This window comes from Hemicordylus capensis, chromosome 3, assembly GCF_027244095.1.
Source record: "Hemicordylus capensis ecotype Gifberg chromosome 3, rHemCap1.1.pri, whole genome shotgun sequence".
NCBI classification, from domain to species: domain Eukaryota; kingdom Metazoa; phylum Chordata; class Lepidosauria; order Squamata; family Cordylidae; genus Hemicordylus; species Hemicordylus capensis.
The window spans coordinates 358,843,998-358,865,111 of NC_069659.1; the positions used below are offsets into that span (position 1 = coordinate 358,843,998).

A 21,114-nucleotide genomic window follows, 5' to 3' on the forward strand; every position below is an offset into this window, starting at 1 on the left:
GCGGGCATCTGGCCGGCGAGCGCTTCTCCAAAGGAAACCGCTGCGGCCGGCCCGGGAGAGGCCGGGAAAGACAGGAAGACGCGCCAGGCTGCGCGAGGGTGACGAGGAGGCGGCGGCGGCGGCGGCCAGGGGCAGCCGGGGCAGCCTGGCCAGCAGGGAGAAGCGGCCACTCTTGCTCCGAGGTCTCCGCAGCAGCCAAGCGCCTCTTCGCGGGCCGGCTCTGCTGGGGGGTGCGCAGCGCCCGGGGAGCAGGCGCCTCTGCTGCCGCGGAGGGAAAGCGGCCAGCCCCAGGGCGGCGGCAGTGGCGGGGCGGGGGCGGGGGCGCCCTCCCTGCGTGCGGCCGAGAGCCGGGTCTCGCTCCGTCTCTTGGGGGCGGGCTAGCTGGCTCGCTCGCTCGCTGACTCCCGCGGCCATCCCAGGCCGAGCCGTCCGCGCCGGAGGCGGCCGAGACCCCGGAGGGCTGGAGGAGGCGGCGAGCGCCGGCCAGGACTCTGGAGAGGAGAGCGCCGCCTGCCAGGGCTCCTCGGCGGCGGCGGCGGCGGCTCCTCCTCCTGCTGCTGCTGCCTCCTCCTCTCTCCCGGCGTCGAGTCGACGACATCTGCCTGGGCGCCGCCTCCTCCCGGCCGCGCTGCTGCTTCGCGCCGGCCTATATTTAGCAGCGCTGCTTGCTCGGCGGCGGCGGCGACAACAGCAGCAGCGGCGACAGGAAGCACCAGGAGAGGCGGCGGCGGCGGCGGCGGCGGCGGCGGCGATGATGATGATGTGAAGCGCGAGGCGATGGGGACGGAGCAGCGGCGGCGGCGGAAGAGGAGGACGCGCGCGCAGATGCGGCTGCAGGCGGGGGGGCCCTGCCCGGCTCTCCCCGCTGTCCGGCCCCCTCGGGATGCGCGGGCGGCCGGGGCTGCGGCGGGCGCCTCCAGCTGAGGAGGAGCCGCAGCAGCAACAGCAGCAGCGCCCCGGACTGGCCGCGCCGTCCAGCGGCGGCGACGCGATGCTGCCCTGGAAGAGGCACAAGTTCGAGTTGCTGGCTGCGGACGAGGAGAAGCACCGCCCGCGACGGCGCCAGCAGCAGCAGCAGCCGCCGGGCCCGTTGGCGGCCGCGTCGCCCAGCGCCGGGTCCTCTTGGGCCTCCTCCGCCTCCTCCTCCTGGCCGGGGAAGGCCAAGGGGGGCTGCTGCCAGGCGGGCGCTGGGAGCCTGCCCTGCTCGGCGGCGCTGGGCTCGCTGGCCCGCGCTTGCCCGGCCGAGGGCGCCCTCAGCAGGATGGGCAACCTGTTCCGCTCCAAGCGCCAGAAGTTCCGCGTGAGCAGCGAGGCGCCCACCTACACGGTGCTCTACCTGGGCAACGCCACCACGCTGCAGGCCAAGGGCGACGGCTGCACCGACGTGGCGGTGGGCAAGATCTGGGCCAAGAGCGAGGCCGGGCGCCACGGCACCAAGATGAAGCTGACCATCGGGCCGCAGGGCATCCGCATGGCGCCCGCGGCTGAGGCCGCCGGCCGGCCGGGCCACCTCTACCTGCTGCACCGCGTCACCTACTGCGTGGCCGACCCGCGCCTGCCGCGCCTCTTCGCCTGGATCTACCGGCACGAGGTGAAGCACAAGGCGGTGCTGCTCCGCTGCCACGCCGTGCTGGTCTCTAAGGCCGAGAAGGCCCGCGCCATGGCGCTGCTCCTCTACCAGACCTCGGCGGCGGCGCTGGCCGAGTTCCGCCGCCTGAAGAAGCGCGCCGACGCCCGGCACCAGCAGCTGCAGCAGGTGGGCCAGGCCGGCGGGGCCGACGGCGCCATCCCGCTGGTGCCGCTGCGCAAGCTGCTCCTGCACGGCGGGCCCGGCTGCTGCTACAAGCCGCCCGTCGAGCGCAGCCGCAGCGCCCCCAAGCTGGGCTCCATCACCGAGGACTCGCTGGGCGAGGAGCTGGAGGAGCGCGCCGCCGGCCGCGGGGGCGGCTGCTGCGCCAACGGCGGCGGCGGCCCCGGAGACGACGAGGAGGACGAGGACGAGGACGAGGAGCTGCTGGCCCCGCTGGGCGACGAGCTGGAGGGGGAGGGCGCCGGGCGGGCGGCGGCGGCGGCACCCAGCCTGGGGCAGCTCATCAGCGACCTGGGCGAGCTGGCCATCGGCAACGACGTGGAGCTGCTGCGGGCCGACCTGCGCGTCACCCGCCTGCTCTCCGGCGAGAGCACCGGCAGCGAGTCCTCCATCGAGAGCAACGGCCAGGACGGCGGCTCCCCGCCACCCGCACTGCAGCCTTGCCAGGGCCCCGACAGCCCGGAGCCGGACAGCGGCTGACCGCCGGCCGGCCGCCCTGCCTGTCGGAGCCGCTGCCCGCCCGAGCCCAGCCAGCCACCGCCACCGGCTGGGACTAGACAGCCTCAGGTCGACCCCCTCCCTCCTCCCTCCCACGCAGTCCTGGCTTCTTGCTGCACTCTCCAGGCGGAGGAGGGGAGGGCCAGAGTGAAGGGAGGGGGCCCCCAGGTGGACAGCTGAGTGAGCCCCCCACACACACACACACAGAGACACACACTCCGGTGCTGAGCCTGAGAGCTGGAGGACAGCTCAACAACCCCCAGAGGAGCCATGTGCAATCTTTTCTAATGTTCCCTGCGGGCCTCTAGTGGGGGTTTTCCTCCCCCCCCCCCACAAACGCTGCTGGAAACCGCTCCCCGCCTTTCCGCCTGTTTTTTCCTCCGCACGCCACACACGCACCCCCAGCGCCAGGATGCCTCTCTGGAATGTTTTGATCGGGGGGGGGGGCGGGCTGCCCTCCCGCCCAGAGCCCTGAAGATCTGCCAAATGTCCTTCCTGACCCTCTGGGGTGGGGGGAGGGTTGCGTTTTTGTTTACAGTTCCGGGACTGGGGTCCCTGCAGGGAGGGGGAGAGGGAAGCCCAGCCCCCCACCCCACCCCACCCCCAGGGCCTCCTTGTCCTTTCTTAAGCCACCTTCTCTCCGGGGAGCGGGGGGGGGGCTCCTCTCATCCCAAGCTGTCTGCGTCAGAGATGTTTGCACTGTGCTGAAGACTCGGGAGACCTTCTTTCCTTCCTTCCTTTGTTGGTCTGTTTTTAAATTATGAAGCCGGTTCCTCTCCAAGAGTCCTCCTCCTCTTCCTCCTCCTCCTCCTCCTCCAGTCTCAGTGTTTCTATAGATCTTTTGCTGTGCAAAAGGCGACTGTGAATGTGGATGTTCCCTTCAGTGTCCAGGGAGGAGGAAAGGCAATACATTTTGTTGTTTTTTGGAGGCCGCCCAGCAGAGACCAGCAGAGTCTTTCCTTCCTCCCCTTGGCTGGTTCGGAGGAGCTAATAAAGAGGAAGGAAGCCGACCAGCAGCTTTGCTGTGGCCTGGTGTGTGCTTGCTCTGGCAGAGGGGGCAGCCTGCGGGGGGGGGCAGGGGGTGGAGGATGCCACCTGCGGGCTTGAGAGGTTGCCACTTGCTGGCTCGTGCCCCACCAGCCAAAGGGGCCCCGTCTGGCTGTCCGAAGCTTTCCCCTCTACTCAAGAGCTGCCCAAGGTGTGCGCGAAGCTGGGATCAGGGCAGCCGCACGGAGGGAGGGGCACTTCACCCACCTGCCTGCCCCACAGGGCTTGGGGAGGGCATTTCAGCTGGGAAGAGTGTGGCCCAAGGCAGCCCATCCAGCCCAGCCGCCGGCTTCACACCGCGGGCCCCTACCCGGTGCTGCTGGCAGGAGTTGGAAAGGAAAGGGAGGGCTCCCCGCTGCTCCCCCCAGCCCCAGCACTGCCCTGACCCCATCTGCACATGCACCTCCGCTGCTTTGCAGGGCTCCTGAGGCCACACTCAGCCGGGGGCCCGGAAGGGGGCCCCTCTGGGTGGAGAGTCAGGGGTGCCAAAGAACCAGCTGGGGCCGCCATAAGGAGGAGGGGGAGGCCTCTTCTGGGGCCATTTTCCCAACTGAGATCTCCCCCTCCCTCTGCTGTTGCCCTGTGGTTCACCCATCCAGCAAACAGCAGCTGTGCCAGGGGAGGGGGGCCGAATTTTGATAGGGGAAAGTGTGAGGGGAGGACTCTGTGCCCTCCCTGGACGTTGGAAGAGCTCGGGTCCTGCAACGCCCACGTCCTTCCGCCCTAAGAGGCCAAAGGTGGCCGGGCTGCTCCTGGCCAACTCCCATTGGTCTCCAGGGGGCTCACACACACACACACAGAGGAGGGCATTCCGGGGGATTGGGCCCTCTCTTTGCATCTGGGCTCAATTCCAGCGGATGGAGCCTTCTGTGTCCATCCCACTCTTACTCCGGGTAGCTGAGGGTGGCCGCGTGGTCTCCTGTCTGGGCCTCCCAATCACCCTGTGAGGTGGCTGGCCAACGGTCGTCCCATGAGCTTCGTGGCTTGAGTGGGGGTCAGCACCCCACCCTCCCTCCTGGAAGCCCACAGTCGGCTCCGATATGTTGGTGGTTGTGAAGAAGAGCCAGCCGCAAGAGAGGAGCCGCTGGTCGTCGGATGTGAGGTTGCTGCTGACAGGGAGGTGGAGCCGAAAGCTGTGGCCAGCCTTGAGTTCCACCGGCATCTTGGTGAGGAAACTCTGCTATTGCTGGGAACAACTTGGGTGAGAAGGAAACCCCTCCCTCCTGAAAGCTCCCACTCCTGCTGGATGGCTGCCCACCCTGGAAGGCAGTTGCGGGTGTGTGTGTGTGTGTGTGTGTGTGTGCAGATGGCGGCGGCAGCGGCTGGGCTGTCCGCGTCAGCAAGGGGAGGCAGCTGGGGGCAGGTGCTCCAGAGGGGAGAGGGCGGCTTTTCCCACCGCCAGGCAGACCCCACTCCTAAGGGGCCAGCAGCTGCAGTGCAGGTGACTCCCCGCAGCGTCTGGGGACGTCCAGAAGCCCGGCTTCAACCCCTGCTCCGGCTCGGCTTCCTGCCCATCCCGCGGCTCTCTCAGGCCCTGGAGCTGGGTCAGAAGAAAGGGGGGCGTTGCTGCTTGGGGAGCAGGCCAAGGAGGTCAGCTGCCCTCCGCCGGCTGCCCTGTTCCTCCCTGTGTGCCTCTAACCAACACATTATCTGGGGAGATGACTGCACTTGGCCATGCCAGCCCCCCAAGACTGAGGCCAGCTGGTGTGGACGGCCCTTTTGGCCAAGAGCTGTTCTACGGTTGGCCGAGGTGTGGCAGGGAGGCCCTGCTGCCTAACCAGGTGCCATGAGTCTGCTGGCGGGGGGGGGGGGGCGGAACGGACTCCAGCACTGCGCCTTGCAGCCAAGGAGCCCTCCTCCCCCCCCCACGCTGCTCCCGCCCCCAGCCCTAAACCAAGTCCCTGGCATGCAGTCAGGGGCTAGCAAGGTTGGAGGGGGCCCAGAGACAAGATTTTGAAATCCCCCCCTCACTGAAGCTCAGCTCGTGAAGTCAAGAAATCTTAAATGAGGCTGGATAGTGGTAACAAAAAGCACATGCATGTGTGTATATACACACACACACACATACACACCTATGTGCCACAATAGAACTTCATCCTAAATTATTTTTTAAATGCCAGTCATTTCATGGTCCTAGAGAAAGCCATGTTGTTCTGCTAGCTCCAGGTCTTAACACACACATCAATTTCAGAGGATGAATCCAACTGAAGGAAGCCCCGGCGGGTGTGTGGCTGGGGGAGTCAGTCATGTGACTTGCCTTTGGGGGCCCCCCCCAAGGCAGTGGGCCCCCAGACAACTGTCTCCCCTGGCCCTATTATAGTGACGCCCCTACATGCAGTGGCAAAGCAACCCCCATGTAGCAGGCAGGGGCAAATTCCGCCACTTCCCAAGGGTGGGGCGTGGCAGTGCCTGGGGGGGTGCAGCAGGCCCCTGGATCTGGGTACAGATGTGCATCCCACGGTCCCCCGGCCCAGCCCGAAACGGCAGCTGCTCCTGGTCTCTATCATGCCTCTTGGCCACTCTCTGGGCTTGGTGGGAGGTGCGGCCAAACCCCACAGCAACCCCCCCCCATGGCTTTTGCCTGCCTCCCAACTCAGGCTGAAATCCCCCCCCCACACTTGTTTTGGGGAGAGAAGCCCCATCCAGCTCGGTGGAACTTGCTTTGGCATAGAGGGGCAGAGGGTTGTGCTGCTTGAGGTCTCCCCCAGGGAAATGCAGCAAGGCAAGGGCTGCCCCCCCCCGCACCTGCCCCAGCTGGCTTCTGCAGTAGCCAGAGCAGAAGTGGAGGAAGCCAACACACAGCCCTCAGAGGGCCTCCTGTGGCCTGGGCTGATGTGTCCCAGGAAGAGCCTCTTCAGCCTGATTCACTGTCCATCTCCCCCCCTCCCCCCGCCCCACGGTAGGCAGCCTACTACAGCTCCACAGGCTTCAGGTGGCCCCACCAGCCAGATGAGAGCCCCACCTGCTGCAGAGAGGGCTCCTCCTCCTGGGACCCCATTGCAAGAACAGGCAAGCCCCCCCCCCGGTGGATTCAGGTGGGATGGGGGTGCACCCCCACCCCTCAACCTTTCAGGCCCAGCCCCCCCCCCGGCTCAGGCTGCTTCTGCTTCCCATAGAATAGGCGTCCCATGAATTGGGATCTTTGCAAGGCGGGGGGGGGGGTGTCCTGGGAAAGCCGCGAGAAGTGCTGTCCTTCCCAGGAGTAGCCACAGACAGACGGCCTCCACCTGAGAATTCAGCAGCGCGCACACCCCACTGGGTAGGATCGGGCTCAGCTCCTTCCCCAATAGGACTTCTTCCAGTAGGTCATTTCTGTCCCTCTCCTTTACAAATGTAAACCTTGCCTTCCAATAAAATATGTGTCCAGAGGGGCTTCCAGAACACCTCAAAACGGTAACAATCAAAAACTGCAGATGAAGCAGCTGCCCTTGGCCTGGAAGTCCCAACACTTCTCCTGCCTGCCTGCCTCCAAGGGAGGACAGCAGTGAGGCGGCTGCTGCTGCTTTGAGATGGGTGCGAATTATGCGGCCTCCTTGGCTCATGGCAGTGGGGAGAGTCCAGCACCTGGGATGGGACGTGGGGCGAGCTGACCTCCCTGGATCCTCCTGGTGGTCCTCTCCTGGGCCCAGCACCGCCCCCCCCCGCCACCGCCCCCACAGCTTGGCTGGGCCCGGCCACACATGACAAGCCGTGCCACCCTAGGCAGCCACAATGACTCACCCCACACCAGCCCCTCCCAGCTTCCTGTCTCATCACTGTGAGCAGAGCGGAGGGCCTTTCTGCCGGGACTGTCCTGCGACTGCAAGCTCTGCTTTGCAGCAGCATTCCTGATCTCTTTGCCGCTCACGCCTGCTCCTGGCTTCCATGCACATGTCATGTGTGAGAAGAGAGCTGGTCTGGTGGTAACAAGCGTGACTTGTCCCCTGAGCTAAGCAGGGTCTGCCCTGGTTGCATAGGGATGGGAGACCTGATGTGTGAGCCCTGGAAGAGATTCCCTCTTAAGGGGATGGAGCCGCTCTGGGAAGAGCAGAAGGTCCCAAGTCCCTTCCCTGGCGGCAGCAGCAGCATCTCCAAGAGAGGGCCGAGAGAGACTCCTGCCGGCAACCTGGGAGAAGCCGCTTCTGCCAGTCTGGGAAGACAATCCTGAACGAGATGGACTGATGGTCTGACTCAGGATACGGCCGCTTCCTTTGTCCCTAAGATCTTGCTGCCTGCTCCGCCGCCTGGTTCTCAGCATGCCTGGTCTCAGCTGGACACAATCATTTGTCAGCGTTCTCTCTCACGAATGCTGCTGCTCAGGCAGAAGTCTCTGGCAGGGTTGCAAGCTGGGGGGGGGCGAGGGTGCACTCATCACAGGGCAGCTTTCTGGAAGGGCCAGGAACAGAAGAAGCCTCTGGCCTCATCAGGCGAAAGGAGCCACTGCTTTAGCGCCCCTCTTTGCCACGAGGTGCTGGGGGGGGCAGAGAGGCCAGGCAGGCCTGTGTCCCCCTCCCCAATGAGGCAGCAGAGAGGAGCGCTTCAGGGCTGGCTGTCCAAAACCAACCCTGCACGGCAGGACAGAAGCAGAAGCCATGTCACGTGTGCCGCAAGGTGGGAGGGCAAAAAGTGAAGATGGCCCCCTGCCCCCCCGCCCCCCCCCCCACGGCAATATCTTTCCAAAGGACAGGGACATTGCCAGGATCATGCTCAGCAGGGCCCGCCCTGCCCCGGCTGCTGTGCCAACAAGCACGCCCCTCCCCAAGCAGCAGTGGGCCCCGGGTGCCACGTGCGGGGCCTCTGGCCTCCCCTGGGGTGCTCTCAGGCCTCTCCAGTGCCACCCCTACCTGGAGATGCTGCCAGAGCGACTGGATGCAGGCCTGGCCGACGCGCTCGGAGGTCCGGCTCCAAGCCTGGGAGTCCCCGAGAGAGACGGGAGGGCCGGCTTCTTCCCCTGCCCACGAGCCAGCGTTCCTTCAGTCGGTGCCCACAGACCCTCCTCCCTCTGCAACTCATCCGGGAAGGCTGTGGATGGATTCGGCCACCCTGCCTGGCTGCAGCTGCCCTCCAAGGGGGAGGCTAACCCCACCTCCCTCCTTCCACCAGAGGTGCACCTAGGTCATTTTGGAGCCTGGACCTAAAGGCCTTTGAAGCCCCCCACCCACCCACCCCCGCAAGTTAAGCGTCATCCCCTACACACTGACACCCACCGTGACACACACACCCCGTACAACTGAACTCACATGAATGTAAGGTTGCACAACAGGTCTACTGATGCAAATATGCATTAGCAGAAGCATTTCAACATGCACCTTGACATATTCCCATCCCACATATTACTGGCCGCATTGCCCCCTCTGTCTCTAAAGCAGAGGTCATGCTCGGACTGTTAGAGGTTGATGAGTTTTACCCACAATAGGTTAAACAGCAGAGCACTAAGGAATGAGCACACACACTCCAGCTACAGAGTAGGTAGCAGAGGATGGTTTGGATATTGCAGCTATTTAGAGAAAACACATGGAGATCCTTGTATGACTAAACACTAAATATTTATTGGTTAAATACACTTAGATAGGAAAGACCTGTCTCTAATCTAAAGGACTACATAGTGGATAGGCAAGGAGAGAGAGAGAGAGAGATGTTCCCATCTGCTCTCTGGGAGGAAAGGAAGGATTGTGACTCAGCCCAGGAAGTGCTGCAGAGTCCGTTCAGGGGTCATAGAGAGGGAGACCCCGGCTCACGGTCTCTGCTGCCAATGCCCCTCGTGGTCATTAGGACAGTTGGTGCAAAAGGTCGCGATGCCCGGGAAGTTCATCTCCAACAGGCCGGCCGCCGCTTCGTAGCAGGTGGGCCGTGGGTGTGCCGCAGTCCAGATGGAGAGGAGACCCACACAAAGCAGGGGGCAAGCCAAGGACGCCCGGCCATCTCCTGTCCCGAGGGAGGGGCTGGGGGGGCTCTGGGCACAGGGCTGCTGTTGCTTCCTCTCTGGGTCTCTGGCCGAGTCCGGCCTGCAGGCTTCCAGAAGCTGAGCCAGGTGCATGTTGGTGGGGCCCTGGTGGGTGGCAGATATGGACAGGCACACAGCACAGGGGGCTGCCGTCTGCAGAGTCAGATCCCGGCTCCCTCTGGCTCAGCACTGCCTACCCAGAGACTGGCAGCAGCAACTCTCCCAGGCTGCAGGCAGGAGTCTCTCTCAGCCCTGTCCTGGAGATGCTGCTGCTGCTGCCAGGGAGGGGCTCTTCCCAGGGCAGCCCCCACCCCTGCGGGAAGGATCTGGCAGGGCTCAGGCAGGTCGCCTCCCATTCAAGTGCAGCCCAGGGCAGGCCCTGCTTAGCAAGGGGGTCCATTCATGCTGGCTCCCGGCAGGCCAGCTCTCCTCCCGCCCCACAGGCTTGTGTCCAGGGCATGCACCCCACACCGTGGTGCCTCAGGCACTGCTAGCTGGGCTGAGGACACACACGCCTGGCCTTTTGGAAAGAACACCTGGAAGGGGCTCTGCTGCCAGCCCCCCACCCCCCGCCCCGGGGGAGGGGGGGCTTCTCCTTTCTCCCCTCCCTGGGGAGCGAGAGATTGCCACTGGCAGGACTGGCCAGCTCCCCGCCTCTAGCGTGCGCCCGCATCCCTCCCAGGGACGGCGAGCAGCAGGCGCTTTCCTCGGGCCTAGCCTTGCCAGCCCCCTAAGCCAGCCTCCAAGCCCGGCCTCCCTCCTGGAAGAAGAGAGCACCTCTGAGCATGTGCTGCAGCCAGCCTCGGAGGATGGCGGCCGGGCCTGGGAGATCCCACAGAGCCCCCGCCGGAGCCCGGCAGCGCGCTGGGTTGGGCCACAAGCGGTGCCCGCTCTTCCGAAGGGGCTGGCAAGGGGCTGGATGCGTCTACCGGCTGCCGGAGACCCCCCCTTGCCCCCCCCGCACTCCCCCTGGAGCTTCACCCGCTCAGTTGCTCTTCCCCGTCAACTCCGCCCAAGGTGAGACCAGCAGCAGCAGCGGGCGGGGGTGGGGGGGCAGCGGAGGAGACAGCTCCGGTTGCTGCTGCCGAGTCCCGCCCCGCCAAGAGCCGAGCTGCCTGGGAGGGTGGCTCTGGGGCAGGAGCGGGGGAGAGGAGCCGCCCGAGTGCTGCTGCCCGGACGCAGGAGCAGCGGCGCCCCCCTCAGCGCCTCCCTGGCGCCACAACAGGCGGAGACGCCGCTGGCATCGGGGACTTTTCTTAAAATTAAAATTGGCCGGCGGGGGGGTCCTCTTAAAATAGCAGTCCCCATTTCAAGGTGTTTTAAGCGGAGTGGCAGCGGTCAAGCCCAATCGACTGAGTCCCATTGAGATGAATGGACGGGTCTCCTTGATTGCCGTGGCGCTCAGTTGTGCGTAACAGAGTCCGGATCTCCCCCCCCCCAGGCACAGGAGACTCCCCTGGCGGGCTCTTGTCCCCCGTGGGAGACTCAGTGGAGGCCACCGAGGCGGCAGGATCCATCCATCTCTTCCTCTTTGTCAGGGGACCAGGAAGTCCATTAAGAAGGAACATTTGGGGAGAGGAGAGCCGACCCGGAGCCCTCTCCAGCGCTTCCATGGCAGGAGCAGACACAGCCCGCCAGGCCTGCAAAGGCGTCTCATCTTTTACGTCCCTGATGAACCCCGCCGGGACTAGCTTGTGCACTACAGGCATGAGAAGCGCGACGCGGGCAAAGGAGAAGGAGGGAGCCGCAGGGGTGGGTGGGTGTGTGGTGGTGTGGGGCGCGCAGGGACAGAGCTTCTCTGGCTGTTGCGCGCGGGGCATGGCCACGGGGGCGGCTGTCCTTCTGCACTTCTGCACTGGCAGCTACATCACAGGAGGGAGCCCAAAGCCAAACCAAGGGAGGGGCTTCTCCCTCTGCCCCGCCCCCATTGTCCTTGCCTGGGGCAGCCTTTGGTCTAGTGCCAGCCCTCCTTCTTGTCCACCACACCCAGAGGCGTAACTATAGGGGGGGCACGTGCCCCGGGCGCCATCTTTTCTGGTCACGTGGGGGGCGCCGCCATGACAAAAAAATTTTTTTAAATTTTTTTAAAATTTTTTGTTAATACAAATGTTTCCTGCTCGGTGCAGCAGTGCTGCAGCAGTCAAGGGAGCGCGTCGGCGCCCCCTCCCCTACGAGCGGTCCCTTCCGCGCCGCCCGTGCCCCCCCATTGCTTTGCTGGTGCCTGGTGGCCAGTAAGTGGCCTGGCTTGGCGGCGGCTTGTGAGGAAAAACCTAAGTATAATGTAGTATGTGGGGCGGGGGGCGCCATTTCAGTGCTTGCCCCGGGCGCTGTTTTCCCTAGTTACGCCTCTGACCACCCCAGAGATGAGTGATTAGACCTGGATGAGCGAAAGGGATGAAGAAGTCCATGGAAAGGACGGACGTTCTGTATGGACATGCTGTGATCCATTCTTAAGAAGGAGTCCTCTCAGCCAAGGTTAAAGCATGCACAGAAATGTAAGGGAAGCATTCACAAATAGCAGCTTGTTTGTTTGTTTGTTTGTTCATTACATTTATATACTGCTCTGTCCAAACGGCTCTGGGCGGTGCAGTTGAACTGAACATACAGAGTTCACCATGACATCTTCTTCAGCTGTGGTGCAGAGTTGGCTTCACAACTGGAACGAGAGACAAGAGCATCAGCAGAATCCATCACCGGGCCAGGTGAGCTTTTAAAAAATCTTCTACAAATGTGTTTCTAAGTGCTGTGTGCACATTATTGTCCCTGTCTGTCTATTTGTCAATTTATTTATAAAAAGGGACACTTTTTTAAAATACAAAAATTGTTTGGGGGATCAAGGAGGTTTCTGGGGAACATCACAAGCCCTGGCCACTCTGTGCTATGCACATAATTCCTGCCAGAAGGCTTCCAGGATCATATTTTTTCCAGATGTCAGCCCTGGAGCTCAAAAGGTGCATTTGGACTGATCACAGTAACAAAGGTGGCTTCCAGAATAGCCCCAACTATTCTAAAAACAGGACATCTGCCTTTGCCTTGTATCCTGAGTCATCTTTACGCAAGCTGCACATGTCCAGTGTTTAAAACAGGCCTCTATACACACACACACACACACACACACACACACACACACACACCACACCCCGGTTGTTCTTCCTTCCCTGGCTTCCTCGTTCCTGTATCTCTCAGTCATTCTGAGCACGTCCTTTGGGGGGTCCCTCTTCTTGGCCATTTCAGCCAAGGTCTCCCTCCTCCACCCATGCCATCCAGCCTGTCACAGGGAGAGGCACGAGGGCCGCGCTTCCTCCCCCAGCAGCTGCAGGCCAGAGGAAGGCTGTTTTCCACCAGGTCGGATGATGTGATCGGACAGGAATGCTGGTGGCTGGAGCCGGGGAGGAGCAGGATGGACAGGCAGCAGGAGGCCTGCAAGTGGACCAGAAGGTCGGTGTTCTCCAGCAGACTGGCCTGGGTTTTGCCTCCTCCACCCTCTGGAGCTGTCAGAGAGAGAACAGCAGGCAGCAGCTGGCTGGGATGATGGACAGCTGTTTGGGACTGGATCGCCCAAGTGAAACTGGAGAGATTTGGCACCACTTCTGGAAAGTGCTTGGGATCGTTTGGGGTGAAAGCCTTTCTAAACATGCACAGGATCCAACCTTTCCTTTTAAAATAAAACAAGATGTTCTTCCAATCAAGAATGCAGCTGGCGGCAGTGGCAAAGGGGAGCAGAGCTGGGCCAGCTTGCTCAGGACCCTAGGAGAGGCCAGAGAGCCAGCATCTCTAGATGCCAAAGAACGGACCTGGCCTTTTGACCTGCATCTAACGGATTTCCTGGGCTAGCCTTTTGACCTTAGTCCTATAACTGATCAGCCACAAGAAGAACCCTTTATTTTCCACCGCACAACCATTTAAAAACATACAGTGTAACAGAACACAACCTAGACCTAAATCCCAATCCTTCACATCCTCCTCCCTTCTGAATTTAAAAGGCCCAAACGTTGTCATCTTTCCTCATAGGAGAGTCATTCCAACCCCTGATCATTTGGTTGCCCTTCTCTGCAATAGATTCCTTAAGGTGTGGTGACCAGAACTGTACACAGAAGAGCATTTCTCTATTGGCAGCTCGGTTTCCAGTCCCTTTCCTAATGATCCCTAGCATGGAATTAGCCTTCTTCCCAGCTGCCACACACTGAGCTGTCCATCATGTCCCCAAGACCGTTTCCTGATCGATCACTGCCAGCTCAGACCCCATCAATGTATATGTGAAGCTGGGGGGGTTTTTTGCCCCCAGTGTGCATCACTTTACACTTATTGGCACTGAATGGTGTTTGCCATTCTAAAGCACATTTGCTTAGGTAGGAGAGATCCCTCTGGACCTCTTTGCAATCCTTTCTTGTTCTTACCATCCTGAATAATTTGGGGTCACCAGCAAACCTGGCCACCTCACGGCTCACCCCAGCACCTGCTCATTTATGAACAAGTTCAAAAGCACCGGACCCAATACAGAACTTTGGGGGACCCTCCACTGAGGAAATTGTCAATGTATTCCTACATACCTGGACTTTCAAAATGCTTTCGACAGTCAGCAAAGGCTTTGAGCAAACTTAGCTGTTCCCTGCCCTATTATCCCATGGCTGCTAAGTTGGCTCAACAGCCTTTGCTAACTTTGTCGAAAGCATTTTGGAAGTCCAGGTATACAAGAAGGCTCTACACATGAGTGGAGAGCCATGAGGGGGTTTGCTTGGCCCACTCCCCCCACACGGAGCAACTGCCCACACGATTAACAGCTCCATCATGGAGTCGGTTGGGGCGGCAGGGATCGGGCACCTCCTGGCCCACCCTGCAAGGACCAGAATGCCCCACGCACTCGCACGGGGGGAGTGCGTGGGGCATTCTGGCGAGCCCTCCGATGCTGAGAGGCTTGTTGTAGCCTCCCGGCCGGGGGTCTCATCATGAGCCAGCAGCATGGCACAGAGCCACACCACAGTGACACAGGATCCAGCCAATGGGGCTAGCAGGGCGCTCGCTCCACTAACCTCATTTAAGGGGAGGGGCATTGAGGGAGGCTTGCTGCTGGGAGCCGCACAGCTCCGGTTGCAGCCAACGGCCAGGCGAAACCGGGCTAGGCTCCCTTAACATGGTTTTCACCTGGTGGTGAGAAGAGCCTCAATATCTATTGAATCCCCACTATCTTGTTGACATTTTCAAAAGAGGTTAGTGAGGCAATACCTGCCCTTGGAGAAGTCACGCTGGTTCTTCTTCAACAAGGCTTCCATAGGCTTGACCATTTTCTCTTTGAGAAGGGTCCCTATCAGCTTACCGAGAACAAACATTAAAAGACTGGTCTGCAGTTACCTGGATCCCTTCTGGATCCCTTTTTAAAAACTGGAGTTACATTGGCTGCTTTCCAGTCCTCAGGTACAGAGACTGGTTTTAGGGACAAGTTAAATGTTTTTGTTGGGAAATCTGTAATTTACCATTTGATTTCTTTAAACAATCTTACATGGATACCATCTGGACCTGGTGATTTGTTTATTATTAATTTGTCAGGACTTAGAATGTCATCTCTTGCTAACTCTGTTTGCCTCAGTTCTTCAGTTTCCCTCTTGAAGAGGCCATTTTAGACACAGGTATCTGCCCTACATCCCCAGTAGTGAAGACAGATGCAAAGAATTCATTTAGCTTTCCTGCAATCTGCTTATCCTCCTTTAGCACACCCTTAACTCTCTTGTCATCCTGCAGCCCAACTGCTTCTCTGGCCAGTTTCTTGCTTCCAGTGTGGTGTAGTAGTTAGAGTGTTGGACTAGGGACAGGGAGACCCGAGTGTCATGACCCAGCTATGACACTCACTGGGTGGCTCTGGGCCAATCACTTCTCTCTCAGCCTCACCTACCTTGCGGAGTTGCTGTAAGGATAAACATAAACCATGAATACTGCTCTGGGCTCTTTGGAGGAAGAGAAGGATATTAATGTAAATAAATAAAGAGATAAATGTTGTTGGTCTTAATGTTCTTAGTCTTTCCCCCCCCTTTTCCTCCCCCCCCACCTTTTTGCATCTCTTGTCCACTTGCATTTCTTTTGCCAGAGAGTTCGTGTTCCTTTTTGTTTTCCTCATTTGGGCAAGACTCATTTGCTGCAGGAAGATTTCTTTTTTTCCCCTTTTAATAGCTTCCTTGACCTTAACCACCCTGGCATTCTCTTAGACTTGATGGTATCCTTTCTGATACCTGAGCTATACATTCTAACTGAGCTTCTATTATTGTGGTTATTGAAAAGTCCCCAAGCACTCTGGACAAGCTTGACCCTCTAACCCTCCTTTTCAGCTTCCTTTTTATCAGTCCCCTATCAATCACCTCAGTGGTGTGAAATTTATCCAATGTGACTATATTGGACTTTCTCAGCAATGTCCCACTTATGTGTAAGTGATTGTGATTGCACGTTGGGCCTTGTTTCCAAACAGTTCAGTGACACTTGCATCTTGTACAAGATCCTGGGTAACATTTAAGATGAAGTACAGGGTGGCCTCCCCTCTAGTGGGTTCTATGACCAACTGTCCTTGGGCAACAGTGCTAGCAGAATTGCCCCAGAACATGGGTGTGATGTTCCAACTATGTTTTTGTCTAAGCAGGGGCAATTAGCTTGGCCTGGGGAAGCAGTTCTGTTACAGTACCCAGCTGAGCAAGTTTGGTGAAGATGAGGAGGCAGATATATAACACAACAGATTTATTTAGGGGTAAATGGGGGTGTAGGAAGGCAAAAATTAGTTAGACAAAGCAATAAATCTTAGCTAATGTTCTAAACCAGGATCTTGCTGAAAGAAATTTATTTATTATTTATTAAAACATTTTTATACCACCCAAAACTTACATCTCTGGGCAGTTTACAACAGAATAAAAACAAAGTAAAACATTCGTTAAGACAAAAACGGGGGGGGGGGACACACACATTGCAACCATTTAAAGTCCAAATTGGAGGTGCATTGGCTTGGCCAGGGTGCTTAGACCAAAGCCTGGCTTCAGGATTGCTGTGGCAGTGCTTCAAGGCAGAAATAGAGAGAAGAGAAAGGGGGCGAGGAGACTCAAAGAAGCAGGAGGTGAGCTTTACCTATCCTTTCATCTGGTGGTGTGTTTGGTGCACTGGCAGGCCAGTGCACTGACAGGTCTCCTCGCAGGAAAAGGCATGGAAAAGAAAGGGGTGAGGGCCTAAGGGCAAAGGGCTGCCACTTGCACCCTTGCGAACCAGCAGGGTAAGGGTCCATATAGATTCTGAGACCACGTGTCTTGACCAGGAGTACTTATACTCCAAAACATGCCTGGAGGCAATTCATAAGTCATGTTCACTCCCTGGAGGGGCAGAAACTCAAGGGGAACAATCAAGTTCATAGTTGCATGAACGGGTCAATCCTGGGTCACGTGTAACTGGGTGAACAAAAGATAAAGAGTAGCTTGTGGAAGTGCATGTGTAGCGGTGAATAGCTGGTGGATTTAAGGCTTATCTGGAAATGGAGATGCCACTACAGGTGCAAAGATATATGTTTTTAGATTTTAATGAGCCGCTTTCACCCTGGTCTTTGGCAACTAATTGGGCTATTAATGGTGGGTTGGGAAATGTTGCATCTTATCTGAGTTGTGGAAGAGAGTGCTTGGTGTGGCTCTCTCTCTTATACTCAAAGGGAGTATTGTCTTCCCATGAGGTGTACCTTTTGAATTAGGTCTACTTGTTAGCAGGTTGCCTTCTCTTGAGATAATGAGAGAAAGGTTGGGTATTGTAAGAGATTTTTGACTCCCCAAAATCCCTGCAACCAGGAATAATTGAGTGCTACAAAAATCCTCACATTAACAGAGAGACCGTGGGTTCTTTTTGATGGTTCTGGCTGCCAAGAATCCCAAGACTCAAGAAGACATGAGGAGAAGTGAAGGGATTATATTTAATCAAAACAGATTTACTTTCTTACCAATGATGAATCACAGCATACAGCACGCAGCAAAATTACTTCTCTCACACAAAGCAGTCACAAAACTAACAGCCTTGAGACACTGACAGGTCAGCCAGACTCTTGCGGTCACAATATACTATACCCCAGGGAACCTCGACTTGTTCCTCTTTTTGCTAGATGCTAGGTGCTGTCAAATTGATTGATCGGATCAACTTCCTCCTTTCCTCCTCCTGTGTGCTGTGCCTGAGCCACCCTCCCTGAGGGAGAGAGCCCCCTGAGGTAGAGAGCCGCTAAGACCCCTTACAGTCTTAGCTATTATGACCTCGGGGTGTATTGTCCCATGATTTGCTATGCCAAGTGACCAGCTGTGAGCTTTTGCCAAATATGGGCAGGTGAAATGTTCATGGTCCTATGAACTGAAGTATATCCACAATGGAGACTGTGAGTCCACAGTTCCAATTGCATGGGGGGGGCGGGTGTGCTCTGTTGCCCCCAAAATCAGGCTGACAACACCATCATTTAGGATATCTAGAAATGTTGCCTCTTTGTCATGACTTAAGAACGTAAGAACAGCCCTGCTGGATCAGGCCCAAGAAAGCCTATTTAGTCCAGCATCCTGTTTCACACAGTGCCCACTAGATGCCTCTGAGAAGCCCACAGGCAAGAGGTGAGGGCATGCCCTCTCTCCTGCCATTACTCCCCTGCAACTGGTATTTAGAGGCATCTTGCCTCTCGAGCTGGCATTTGGCCTCTAGCCACCAGACTAGTAGCTATTGATAGACCTGTGTTTTATAGCTGCTTCCCTCATATACATACAAGGAAATCTTATGAAGATTTAACTAAAGGTTTATTCAGGAACAACTCCATTTTCTCCTTCCCCTTCCTTTTCCTTTCTGACTCCACCCCCTCGCACACTCTATACAGAATCCCTCCGGGACAAATGTCAAAACAAACTGCAAAATGGATAGAATACAACAACCTGTCTTCCATGAATGTTTAAGCCCCTTTTAAAGTCATCCGAGGTAGTGGCCATCACTACATCCCGTGACAGAGAATTTCATAGATTAATTAAGCGCTGTGTGAAAAAGTACTTCTTCTTGTCTGTCCTAAACTTCCCAGAAATTGGTTTCATGGGATGACCCCTGGTTCTCGTGTTGTGAGAAGGAGAAACGTTTCTCTCTGTCCACTCTCTCTTCTCCATGCATAACTTTAAACACTTCTATCATGACTCCCTCTAGTTACCTCTTTTCCAAATTAAAAAGCCCCAGGTGTTGTAGCCTTGCCTCATAGGGAAGGTGCTCCAGGCCCCTGATCATCTGGGCTGCCCAATTCTGCACCTTCTCCAGTTCTACAACGCCCTTCTTAACATACAGTGAACAAAACTGAACACAGTTCTCCAGATGTGGCCACACTATAGATTTGTATAAGGAATTATAATATTAGCAGGTTTATTTTCAATCTCCTTCTTGATGGTCCCTAGCACGGAATTTGCCTTTTTCATGGAATTTGCCTTTTGCCTATTGCATGGAATATTACCTTTTTGACCAGAGCATGGATTTGTCCAGTCTAGGTGGGGGTTATTGAAGTGACTGTAACCATTTTTCTCTTCGATGCCTCTCTCTTCGATGCAGCAGCTGTGAAAAAGACTAATTCCATGCTAGGAGTCATTAGGAAGGGGATTGAAAATTAAAATGCTAATATTATCATGCCCTTATACAAATCTATGGTGTGGTCACATCTGGAGTACTGTGTACAGCTTTGGTCACTGTATCTTAAGAAGAATATTGTGGAACTGGAAAGAGGGCAACCAAGATGATCAGGGGTCTGGAGCACCTTCCTGATGAGGCTAGGCTACAGCATCAAGGGCTTTTTAGTTTGGAAAAGAGGCAACTAAGGGGAGACATGATCAAAGTGTATACAATTATGCATGGCGTGGAGAGGGTGGACAGAGAGAAATTTTGCTCCCTCTCTCACAAGACTAGAACCAGGGGTCACCCCATGAAACTGAAGGCCAGGAAATCTAGGACCGACAAAAGGAAGTACTTTTTCACACAGAGCATAATTAATCTATGGAATTCTTTGTCATGGGATGTGGTGATGGACACCAACTTGGATGGCTTTAAAAAGGACTTCAGATTCATGGTGGACAGGTCTATCTATGGCTACTAGTCTGGTGGCTGTGGGCCACCTCCAGCCTAAGAGGCACAATGCCTCTGAATACCAGCTGCAGGGGAGCCACAGCAGGAGAGAGGGAATCATGCCCTCACCTCTTACCTATGGGCTCCTCAGAGGCATCAGGTGGGCCGCTGTGTAAGGATGCTGGACTAGATGGGCTCCCTTGGGCCGGATCCATCAGGGCTGTTCTTATGATTTCATTCTCCATCTTGAAATCACCTTGAGCATTTTGGTCAGGGATAGCACATCCCCAGTATTAAACTTCCTTTTGGGCATGTTATTGAAACCCGCATTGATTCTGTGGAGGGTTAGGGTTCGGGTCTGTGGAGGTGTCGGCCCCGTTTGAGATGTTTAGTTGGTTAGAATCAAGGCCCTGCCCTGTAACATACAGAGCAACCCCATCCCCGGGACGCCCTTCCCTTCCTCTCCTAGAGAGCTGGCATCCAGGGATCCTTGTGTCCCCCGTCTGGTTCCCCCCACTCCACTTGGAGGCTTCTGTTATGCTCACTAGAGCGACCTTCTCCTCTCTTATGTCCAGCTTCCAGCTTCTCTTTCTGAAGCTTTCCCTTCGACCAGCCAACCAGTGGAACCATCCAGCTTTGCTCTGAGTGTCCTCCTTGGCCAGGTGATCAGTTGCTTAGGGGTCATGTGGTGTGCCCTACCAAAGCAAACCAGTGGGGGTGGGGGGCGGGGGGTGGGGGCTTTGTCTCTCAGTTTATCTCTTGCCGTTTCCCAACTGAGCCCAAATTTGCATTGTTCTCAGGAAAGATTGCTCAGAAGTGCAAGGCCTTCCTTGGGGCCCCTGAGCCCCTCTGGCCTGCCTGCACAGCGCTCTGTGTTAGGCTTGAACACAGTTGGGCTGTGTGACTGGAATAATTGTTTGCCCAGCAATTCACTGCAGCAATTACGTAAGAATTACACACACACCCCCGCCACCACCGCAGCTCCCTCTGAGGAGCAACACAGCTGCTGCTCTGCTGCTGCAGCTCCTCACTTAGTCGGAGGTGGAGGCTGCTGCCATGGGCTGTTCTGACTGGGGGGGGCTGACAGCTGCCTCCTCCAACCTGCCCGGTCACCTTTCTCCTCCCCAAACTGAACAATGGGCAGCTGGCAGCTGCAAGGTGGTCAACCAGGAAGCTTGCCTGCCCCCCCCCCAAGCCTAAATTTGCTGCCACTTGGCAGAATTCTAGTCAAATCTACATTTTCAAAATCGCTTGTAATCATATGTTTTATTGTGCTTCTGTTAAAAAACGTTATGTATCTATGCACTGCTCTAGGCAAATTCCCAGACTTTTGGTCTTTTTGCCTTCCCGGGTTTTTCTGCTTATGTTAGCAGAGCATTAACATTGCCTAAAGAAGTGGGACTGGTGAGCCAGAGAAGGACTGGGGGGGGGACTCTAAAAAGGGGGGGCTCTTGGAACTTCCTCCCTGCCCCCCCCCACTTACCCTGCTTGTTTTTCTGCATTTGAATGATCAGGAGGTGGGGGGAGCAGCAGGATTGGAAGGGAGGCCCTGTTTGTCAGAGAGCAGAGTTGCCAGTTCTCCTTCTGCTCTGGTTTGCAGGTTACCCCCGAGATGTGCCAGAGTCCAACCGAGTCATCTTGTGCGCCAGCTGAAGTGGAACCCCTCCCCTCAGTAAGCAGCCTGGCCTCCGTGCCTCAGGCCTTAGTCCTGGCACACTGGCATTTCGGCAACATGCTCTCTGTGGGGCTGGCCCTGAAAAGTATTCAA

At 57.2% G+C, this 21,114-nt stretch overlaps 1 protein-coding gene across 1 annotated transcript; it reads left to right on the forward strand.

Moving 5' to 3' along the window:
• The first annotated feature begins 684 nt into the window (after positions 1-684).
• Positions 685-3,324, forward strand: FAM43A (family with sequence similarity 43 member A). The gene has a single exon (XM_053312264.1). The coding sequence runs from the start codon at positions 884-886 to the stop codon at positions 2,288-2,290; it is 1,407 nt and encodes a 468-aa protein (XP_053168239.1). The 5' UTR covers positions 685-883; the 3' UTR covers positions 2,291-3,324.
• Positions 3,325-21,114: the final 17,790 nt, after the last annotated feature.